This window comes from Terrapene carolina, unplaced genomic scaffold (assembly GCF_002925995.2).
Source record: "Terrapene carolina triunguis isolate 2854851 unplaced genomic scaffold, T_m_triunguis-2.0 Scaffold142, whole genome shotgun sequence".
NCBI classification, from domain to species: Eukaryota; Metazoa; Chordata; order Testudines; family Emydidae; genus Terrapene; species Terrapene triunguis.
In genome coordinates this window covers 4,001,340-4,012,498 of record NW_020664493.1, presented here as the reverse complement: position 1 = coordinate 4,012,498, position 11,159 = coordinate 4,001,340, and the positions used below count along the sequence as shown (strand labels likewise).

At 40.9% G+C, this 11,159-nt stretch overlaps 1 protein-coding gene across 1 annotated transcript; it reads right to left on the bottom strand.

Moving 5' to 3' along the window:
- Positions 1 to 567: 567 nt before the first annotated feature.
- LOC113406869 (SPRY domain-containing protein 7) lies at positions 568 to 10,891 on the bottom strand. The gene is made up of 5 exons (XM_026653666.1): positions 10,731 to 10,891; positions 7,914 to 8,030; positions 6,650 to 6,816; positions 4,095 to 4,197; positions 568 to 1,160 (listed from the first exon to the last, which is right to left on the bottom strand). The coding sequence occupies exons 1-5, from the start codon at positions 10,834 to 10,836 to the stop codon at positions 1,063 to 1,065; spliced, it is 591 nt and encodes a 196-aa protein (XP_026509451.1). The 5' UTR covers positions 10,837 to 10,891; the 3' UTR covers positions 568 to 1,062.
- Positions 10,892 to 11,159: the final 268 nt, after the last annotated feature.

The following is an 11,159-nucleotide window of genomic DNA, read 5'->3' as shown; positions in this document are numbered from 1 at the left end:
ACACACACACACACACACACACACACACACACACACACACACACACATCAGGATATACAAAAAGGTTTTCTTTGCAAAAAATATGACTAGAAAGCATACTGCATACATGACAAGAAAAGAATCACCTGATCTTTTATAGTTATCGGAATCACGTTTTAGAACAGCAGGTTAATCATTATTCATTTTATTACTGGTTCCAGAAAAAAAACATTTAAATAAAATATTCCATAAAGAATAATCTGATTTACAGTTTAGATGTAAAGATTCATCGTAATATCCAACATACCTTCCCTGTCATTGTGTACATCACAGTTAAACAATCTGTACCTACTCTGCCACCAGAGTAACACAGCATGATGGTCTTCATAAATACATCTGGTGTTTGGGTTTGCTTTTTTACATACAAGAAAATAATACTTTGACTGTTACTAAAAAGTATTCTGTCACCCTTAAAGCAAATGAAAAGCTATGAGATTTATATAAACTCAATAGGAATATTAGCTGTTTAACAACTAGAAATGGGTAGGTTACATGTTTCAAAAGAAAAAACAAAATCTAGATCAATCGTATCATTAGTCATTGTGCAGAACAAGGACATTGCAATCCAAACAGACTATTAGCACAGTGCTCTCTTTTTACAAGGTACATAATTTCTGAGAGGGAAGGAATAGGAAAAATCACAATGAGAACTATCTACCCCGTAACTTTATGGAAACATACTGTCACGCATATGAACTATTTCCTTTATAAAGCTCAAATTGAAACCAAAAGTTCATTTAATACTGTGGCAATTATACCCTTTAGTTTCCATTTACATCAAATACAAATCAGAAAAAACTGCCCCAAAACACTGATTTTCACATCACAAAACGGTTGTCAAAATCTACCATTTGTAACACAATTTCCTGGTGTTGCAGTTAACATTTTGGTTCTTCAGACAACAGTCACAAGTACTTTACTAAAAAATACAGATGTGTTTCCTACAGGTAAATGTGAAGCTTTATTTAAGATGGCAAAGGCTTTGTAACAGTGTAGGGGTGCAAGTTTTCAGTATGAGGACGTTCAGAAGATTTGCTGCTCAAAGAGTATTTTTTCAAACCCTGTTGGAGGAGTGTGATAAAATTCACTGAACTGACAATCCAAGATGGCACTGTCATCAACTGTAGGACAGAAGCAAAGAGAAAAATAATTAGAGGAGAACAGCATTTATTTTGACTATACATTACACCAAATTAGATTATATACATCAATACATTGTGTGTCCACAATGACTGAAACACAAAGGATATTCTCCAATATATCAGTTACATGCATGCAGTAGAGATAAATAAGATCTTCTTGGTTAATCTGTAGAAAAGATCCTAGAATACAATCAAGCAGGCCAAAACAAGTTTATTTCCTACAGAATACTTCAATTTGCAAAGGACTCTGCTGAAATCAGTGAAAATGTTGCTATTTATTTTACTGAGCATGCTAATAAGCCTTAAAGCAACTCTCCTCAACTTCTAGGGCCCTCATTTTCCCCTCCACTACTTTGGAAGCCCACAGGCCAAGCATGGTTATGATGAGACATGAAAGAGGATGCATCTCTATGGCATGCTTCCCATTCCCCTGCTTGGTGTCAAGCCATCTGCTTAGGTTATGACATCGGAACCCCGCTTGATTGTTATTTTTAGACACCTGGATTTTAAAAATAAATCAGTATTTTTCAAAACAATAATATTGCCGTGAGACTTTCTGCCTAATTCTAGGTGGAGGATTAGAGGATTAAAATGGAAATTCTGACAGATCATTAACTGCTGCAATACTTCATGTGCAACTTTAGTGAAGTATAATACATAGTGTAGCACTGCTCTTCAGAAAATCAGATCCATTTAGTTAATGAGTCTTTAAAAGAAACATTCCTCTAAGCCACACCTCATGTGACAGCAGTATATCAATGCCAATCCTCCGCCCCCCCCCAAAAAACCCAAAACAAAACAAAAACCAAAATACAATATTTTGATCAAGAATTTAGATATCCTGAAGTCAAGATATTCGGTTTTTCCCACAGCAGCCTTAACTGAGCTCACAAGTACTATCTTGTATTGTTATATGTGGTGTTGACTTTATACTTTAATATGTGTGCAGATGTGCCCAGGGTACAGCTGCTGAAGGAAGCAACTTTGAATTTGACTTGTGTTTTAAGTTCCCAAACATGATGTCATTTACCTTCTGTACTGAGTTTATTTTAAAAATCTCTACGATTCTGGTATGAAACATTAATAAATTAAATGGTTGAGAGTAATTTCTCCTTTCATATGCCTATGAATACATAGCATTAAATTAAGGGTTTTATTACTTGTAACTTATAACATGGAGGTGTCACCTGAATGTAATTTGCAAATCATCAGGTGTTACAGCAATAAACTAAACCATTGTGAAACATGGAAATTCTTGGGAATTTATGTCAGCTCTTGAAGGATGATGACAGGAGAGGGAGTCTGGCAATAAAAAGTCACCTCACAACCAAGCCTAAAACTTCAATGGTGTGGGATTAGGCATGGAGAAAGGAGGAGGAAGTTTAAAAAAAAAAAAAAAAAAAAGGTACAGAAGACCAGGGAGCCCAAGTTCCTGCTGCAGCAAGTAGACTGTTTATGAAAGCTACCTACTCCCGAGGTCTAAATTCTCTCCACTGTAACTCCATTTCCAAAGCAAAGGGAAGATGACGTGTTAGCTACCTAACAAAAGTCTGTTCTCCCATTCTCACCAATGTGGTATCTGGCAGCCAGAATCCCAATAATACAATGTTCATAGGAATAAAACTGTGGCAAGTATTTTATTCCTGTTTGCGCAACCATTTGTAATAATGGCACCATGTGGTAAACAACACAAAATGACAATATGAAATAATCTTCACTGTAACAGTTTTAAAGGGGATAAATTGGCACCTGAATTTGTAACATTCAGAACTTCCAAAGCAAATTTAGATTGTTTCATTCAGAAAGCGTAGTATTAAGAAAGAGTCTAGACAGACACAGAAACGTGCCAATAGTTCATTATGAAATAATAAGCAGCCATACCACTTGGTACTATCGTCCTGTCACATCTCACAAGCTAAGCAAGTTTGGGATAGGTCAGTACTTGGATGAGAGATTTACAAAAAAATAATAGTAGTAATATTGGGGATTCAATCAGTGGTACTCTTCTCTCTTAGTACTGAACCAATCCCTCAGCAGGGTTGGATGAGGCACTGTGCAAGCGGAGGTGCAACGTTTCAGATGAGACAATCAGAATTCCTACATACCTAGGATTTGCAAAGAGTACCTTGGAATTTTAGTAAGGTAGGGTTAACTCACATTGTGGCCAAATTCCAACTCACAAAATTAATACATTGTTTCTTAAGCTGCCTAAGCAGACTGGATATGATATTTGTTTCCTGTTCAAAACTGTTGTGCTAATGTATTTTGTCAATGCAGTTGCCATGATTCACTGTAGAGATGGCTGCATTTTGAGAGAGGAAGTGATTTCTATATAACATTTGGTATCAATTTGTTACAGTTGTGAAGTATTTTGAGATGGAAGATGCTACCACATTAAAGTTTATCTATAAAAAATGAAAAATAATAAAAATGTACATCCTATCCAAATCTGACTTAAAAATTGAAATGCTACTGCATTAGTATTGCATGAGCAAGAGGGGGCATGAATACAAACTTCACAGAGAAATTGGATTAACCCATTTATCTGCGGGTGAGTCAGCAAAACCTTGTGTGGCTTTATCAATACCTGATGATTTGACAGTATGTTTACATGACTTGTTTTAACTGCAGTAATTCCCTAGCTGTCATCTGTGGACCCATTACTGGTGGTCCACAGCTAGGTGGTGGTACTCCTTGTTTCCAGCTACTAAACTGCATTGAAAGAAGCAAAATATATACTGATACTTTCCTAATATTACTTTTCCATAACCAATTGCTGTAGTTGCCAAAGGATACTGTTCGATTATGACTGGGAAGACAGGTGGGCCACATCATTGGGAGTAGGATAGATGGTTTGAGAGAATATTGCTATTCAGATTGAACACATTGAATAAGTTTGAGAACCCAACTTACCATATACTACAGGATAGACAGTCCCTCTGATTCCTGAAGCTGGACAATGCATATTCTTTCCATTTAAATATACATTTAATTCTACATGGTCATAGGTAATACCCTATAAGGCAAAGCAGGAAATATTAACATAAGATCATCAAGTTGATACATGTGAGAATGTTTACTACTATTTCTTTTTACAGCTAGTCTAGCTGAACACAATGGGCAGTTTCTAATATGATGGCATAAACCACAGTCTCCTAAAAGAACTCACTAGACTATTTTTCCGGACACTTAAAAAGTCAATAATTAAGCATATTTAATTACATTTGAACTCACAAGCGCTTGCAGGCTTAGCCAATCAGGGGACAGCAGCAATAACAATCCACTTATTTGACGAACAGAAGCTAACCAACATAGTTCAAATTGTGAATTTACAGAGCTCAGGCAGTTAGCAAAGTAATGCATTTGTTACTTCTTATCCTTCAAGTGTTTTAGCTTCAGCTTTGCAGACTAAATAGATTGAGTGAGCCTTTAAAGAGATGGCAACACAGCAAGATTCTCTTCCAAGCAAACCATCTCACCAGGGGATTTTTTTTTTTTTAAACTTCAGACACCTGGCAACAATCTATGTACATGAAACTCACAAACATCAGCAATTAATAAAAGATACTGAAAAAGTTGGTATCAGAAACAATGTTAATCTGATCACTTCCGTGTATTTTAAAAAAAATTCTAATAATGTTAAAAAACTAGTAATACAGTAGACCCCTTTAAATATACAGGGTAATTTTAAATATATTTTAGGAGTGTTGAGGAGGGAGAGGGAGCATGATCCATACAGAGTCCCAAGTATCTCTCATTCATTCAATTGTCTTTCCAACAATTTTTTCTCTCCCTATCCCCAGTCTAATTTCCTCTCCCTTTTCTAAATCGTATCCCAGCTTGGCTAAAAATAAAACCCCTTTATCCCAATACCTTTGCTACAAATCTTCCTCCAAGGCTGCTAGGGCCACTCTCTCTGCATGCTAACCAACAAAGAGCTCTTATGCTCCCTGGGTACAACCTCATCTCGATCTCCAGTGCATTCTGGGACATCTTTGAACAGGGAAGCCCAGCCACAAAGAGCTTGGGATCTCTACGGTGACAGCCCCGTCAAGTTTATAAGCAAATTCAACAACCCTAGTAGCAGTGGGTAGCAATGAAGCACTATTGTGATGGGGTATATAAAATCCATTCTGTCACAGTCACTAAGGGCTAAAGGGACAGAATAGCTACTTCCCCAGGTGTGGCTAACTGACCTGCAACACTTGAAATAAGCAATCCAGGCACAGGACTACCTTGCATCAGCAGCAAACTGGCAGGAAGCCACTGAAGGAGAAGGACTAGAAACCTCTTTAGGACTGAGGTGAGACTGCAGGGGAAAACCTGCCAGCCTAAATGGGTATCCTTCCTCCTGCACACCATGAGGTAGCAGGAAGACTGGACTCTGTAAGGGCCTGCTGCCACGCCTAGGAAGAAGACAGCATAAGGATCTGAGGATAGTGGGAGCTGAACTGAAAGGCTAGGAGAGCAAACACTTAAAGGGACAGTGTACTTCTGATGAACAAGAGGGCAGGCAAGAGGGTATGAGCCCCTTCATGTCTAGCTCACTTCTCCAGAAAAGGTGTGTGGGGATGGAAAAAAATCTATGAAAGGGAGAGATAGTTGGGGAGAAGAGAAGTAAGGAATATTTGACCTTTCCTCTACCCATTACTCCCCAAAAAATACTGGAGCCAAATTTTGTTCCAACTATGCCCCTGCTAGTGAGGTGGATTAGAAAAGACAGTGAGAAAGGAACATGCCTAACTTAGGGTGCATTATTAGCACAAGACCTCATGATAAATACATAACTGTGTTTTACTAAGGGTATGTCTACACCCAGCCGCTAGTTCGGCGGCTGGCAATCGAAGTTCTGGGTTCGACTTATCGCGTCTTGTCTGGACACGATAAGTCGAACCAGGAAGTGCTCGCCATCGACTGCGGTACTCCAGCTAGACGAGAGGAGTACCGCGGAGTCGACGGGGGAGCCTGCCTGCCGCGTGTGGACCGAGGTAAGTTCGAACTAAGGTACTTCGAACTTCAGCTACGTTATTCACGTAGCTGAAGTTGCGTACCTTAGTTCGATTTGGGGGTTTAGTGTAGACCAAGCCTAAATGATTACAATTCTGAAGGGTTGCATTGTTCTATAATGTTTTTCAGTATGAAATACTAGAAATACTCACTTAATAAGCCTACATTTTTTTACAAGTCAATACCTACTGAATATTACCTTCTGATGCACTGTAAGCATATTAATTTAATAGGTTTAATCCTTTTATCAGATATTGACTTTTCAGGGCTTCAATAAAATTCTGTGTTTAATTTGCTTGTTTGCATGGAAAGCTAGCCTTTAACAAGGGTTCACTGTATTCCCTTTTGCCTTGCATCGGTGCTGACAGCAAAACCTGCTTTGGAAAATCCCAGAAACATCTATTGCTGAACTATTCAGACACAGTGACAAATTTACATTAACAAGAACTAAGGAAACTCACCACAATGTCACCCTCCTGTGGAAGGCTGTTTGCTGGCAGCCTGTTCTTCTCCTCGTTGTTGTGGTAGAGAGCTCCATCATTCCTCATCACTAAACTATGCACATCTCGACCAAGTGGAATTTGATTCAAATTTGCTTTCTGGGTTGCAACTCCAATACCCCAAACCCCTGAAAATATGATGATGATATTCTGAGAATACTGTTGTTTGTTTCTTTTGAAATCTCAGACTGAGAGTAAGGGATATATTCCAAGTGTGTGCCCCAATGACAGCAATATCACAAGTGAATTTTAATTTGAAAAGCATTAGCAATTACATACACTAGGCTGAGACAGACTTAAAAATATCCTTCCAAAACATGCTGTACCTTAGTGTTTTTCTTTTATTAGCCATCAATATAAAAATTGAGGGGTAAAAGTCTTAGCCCTCACTCTGACCCAGTTATTACACAAAATGACTAGAGCAGCAGTTCTCACCGGGGGAGGATTCCTGGGGCAAAGGAACTGCAGAAGATAACCAAAGGATGTCTCTGAGGATTCAGTTGCAAGCCTTGGCATAGGGGCCATGCCGGGGGCAGGGCCACAGAATATACACACCGGTAATTTCAGACAATGCAGCAGCTCATACGGCAGCCTGGGGCTGTCTAAATTACGCTGGGGGTGCTTCAGTCCTGGAAGCAGCCCAGAACTGGGAGGACACAAAGGTGGCTTAAAACCACATTAAGCCCCTCACCCCCAAGCTGCGAGTTCTCTGCTGCATTTCTAAACACAGAATCATTCCCACAATGGCCAGCAAGAAGCTAAAGGAGAAGAATCTGGATACGTACTAAAATAGCAAATAAATGTAGACAGAGAGTAAATATTATTGGACAAGAAGTACAAGAGCTATATACACAGTATTTTACATGCTCATAATGCGATATAAATATTAATTATTTTAGCAGAAAGTAGCTCTAAATTATTTTCATTGAAAAAACATATGCAAGAGTGTTCAAACATGGTAGTGTTTTAATACTGGCAACTCTAGTAATTTCATTTACCATTGTTTTTAATAAATCAAAGCAGCAAACAAGAAAAATGACATATCTTTCTTACAAGATGACAATTTAGCTTCTTACAAAAGTTTGATATTTGTAAAGTGTGTTATTGCTCATTGTAGTAATCCAAAGATGCAGTGCACTTAATTACCAAAGATGCAGATGCTTTGCCTGCTTGTAGTCAAATCTCAAATACCAATCTAAAGTAGAAAATAATTTTGCTAACTAACCTGTGGATTGGATTTTAAACTCAAAATAGCTCTTGTTCTGATGCAAAGGTGCATTGGCTAAGCAACCCCCCGTGCCACATATTCTTCTGCCATTTTTGACAATGACGACATCTGTTCCTGCATACACAAATAAAATACACAAACTTCAAAAAATGTTGTTTTTTTAAGTTTGGAGATATCCATTAAAACCCCAAGAACAACAAGAACTATTTTCTCTTTCAACCAAGTAAGAGCTTCATTCATCTATCAGAATTAGGTTGTGCAGTGCTTTCAAGTAAAGAAAGGATGTGTTTATAGGCTAGTTCATCTTTCAGCTAGAGTTTGAAATAAAATTATTCTACTTAACTGCCAGGGGGCAAATTTGTCACGTACACATGGGAGAAAAAAGAAGGGAGATATGCAGCGTTAGCTATAGATAGTCTTAACTCAGGAAGTTCCTTCCAGAGGAAATGTAACCAAACTCCAAACCTGGAGACAGTGGAACTTTCTGTGCCTGCCTCCTGTAGATAACTAACTGCTTGGTTTGCAAATAACGCGCGCGGGGTGGAGTGGAGGGAGGGCGGGCAAGTAGATGAACAATAAGGGGTCACAAGAGGGGTGGATACATGTAGCTTGCTAACTATGTATGGTAATGATAGCAAATTTTGGCCAATTATGGAGCGATAGATTATTATAGTCAACTGAATATAATGCTTTGGTGTAAGTGTTTTCGGGGTTCTTGCCGACTTATGAGCTCGAACCCAATTGCAATTGAAATAAACGGATCGCCCCTCCCGGGGCTCCTTGCTTGATTAGCTGTGTCTGTCTCTCCTTATTCCTCAGCTGGAACGGACAGAAATTTCTACGACAAGTTCATCTATTTAAAATCTATATTCTTTAATTTCTCCTGTCAGGCTTTAAGGCAACATGTTGATTACAACATTTCCTCAAATATCCCAGCAGCATAGCTTACAATCATTTAATTAGAAAGACACTCACTATGAGAAAGGAGATGCAGGGCTCAGACCTTTCTCTAAACCACCTCCTTTTCTTGGTCTGGAACTGAAGGATAGGCACAGAATGCTTTTCACGAGTTGTGGTCACCAAGAATTAATCAATAGTAAGATTCCTTTTAAGGGGTTTGATCGTGAGGTTCCTTTAAAAAGGTACCTGCCAGCACACACAACATAACATTGAACTGCTAAATTCTACACTCTCCCGTGGAAGATTTTAGCTCGAAAGCTCTAATAAGCATTTGTCAGCATAGGCAAAGACAAGACAGAGTCCTCAAAAGCCAGTCCAATAATTTCTGAGGATGCCTGGATGTTTTGTAGCCAAGAGGATTTTTTTAAATATTTGTTTGGCAAGGAGTAAGCCTTTCTAAATTGGTTTGTTGCAATGCCCTTTACGTAGGACTACACCGAAAGACCACTCCACCCTGCTCTTCACACAAAAGTTGTACTGCTTTAACTATACTAATATAGTTAACGCAGCAAACACACCCTTGCGTGGACACAGTTATAACAGTAAAAAATGGCTTATACTGGTATAGTTTATTCCCATATGGGAAGGGTAATTTAAGGTACCATTACCAATGTCAGTAAAAAATAAATAAATAAATAATCACTTCCCAACCAACATAATCATACTAGTAGACCAGCAGTTTATAGTCCAAGCTTTAGAACTAAACCTAGAGCAGAATACTGCTGCCTGGTTATTTAGCAACATTTTCATGCTGGGATCATATTACACAAGTACTTCAGAGACTACGGAATTCCAATTATTTTCCAAATGAAACACAAGGTGTTGTTTTTGACTTAGTCTTTTATTAGGCTCTGTGTGCCTTAGAGATCATTTCTTTTTGTGCCATAACCTCACAATTATATAACTAAGATCACTTTGGACTGTAAGCTCTTTGGGGAGGGACTGTCATTTGTCATATAGTTGTATAGTGCCTTGCATAATTAGGCCCAACCTGGCAGGTGCTACTGCAATATAAATGTAAAATAATAATAAATACTCAAGCTGAATGTCTCCAGATCGGGCACATCTGGGGACAGGGCATTCTCAGTGAAAGCAAATTAACTGTGGAATTTGGTGCCTTGTTGATCTGACAGACCCTGAGTGTGGTCACCTTTGTGGAATACTATAAAACCTAACTATTCAGTCAGGCTTCTTCTTTAATGGGGTCATCTGAGTGGGGATACCCCTCAGGGTTTGGGGGAAATTCTTCTAAATATCATTTTCTAGCCCCGTTAACGATCACCATGACGTATGTTTTTAAAATGTTATCATGTACATGGAACTAAAGACATCTGATAGGCACAATATAGTAACTGAAAAAATAAACAAGATAAATGGTAAGATTCAAAGCAGGGGCACCTTGTCTTTTATTTGCCAGGAAAACACCACAACCCTACAATTAATAATAATAATCATGGATCTAAAGTGCTACATAAACACTCACTATTCACCCCCACCTCACACCACGAAGAAACCCTGGCTAAAGCTGCTGTTGTGTCAAACTGCAGAGGGCGGCGACACTTGGTGCTCGCTGACCCTCCGGTGTGAGGCAGGGGGGCGAGGGCAGCCTGGCGATCATGGGGCGAGGGCTAAGTGCAACCCCGCCCCGGAGCTGGGGAGACTGGCCGAGCCCGAGCTCTCAGGGAAACAGCCCGGCAACTGCAGCAGCAGCAAACACGGGGGCGGGGGACCGGACCCAGCGCCCCCGGCCCGGCTCTGGAGGGACCGAACACGGAGTCCCAGCGGACCGGAGCCGGCGTCCCCCGGCCCGTGCTGCGGGGGTCCCTGCCCGGGGCGGGGCGCGCGCCCCCTTACCCATGTGCTGCGTGTCCAGCTGCACCGCGGGCATCTCCTTCAGCGGGATGTGCCCGGCGCCGCCGTCCCCGCACCAGCGCAGGCAGCAGAACACCGAGGCCGCCATCGCTCCCTGGCTGGGCTGGGCTGGGCCGGGCCGGGCCTGGCGGCTCGCGCGCAGCGAGGAGGCGGCCGGCCGGCCAGAGAGCGGAGCGCACGGGGCGCAGGGAGGGTGACTCCGCGCCCCCTGCAGGCTGGGAGGACTCGGCGCGCGCGAAGCTGGGCTGGCGGCTGAGGGAGCTGCGGGGCCCTGTCAGCCTGCAGCCCGGCCACACGCACCGAGGCGTGTATAATTTTTGGTGGAGCCCAGAACGGGTCCAAGTCCTACCCCCCCCCCACCTGGATAAGGCTCTGGGAGGGAGTTAGGGTGCGGGATCTGGACTGGGGCAG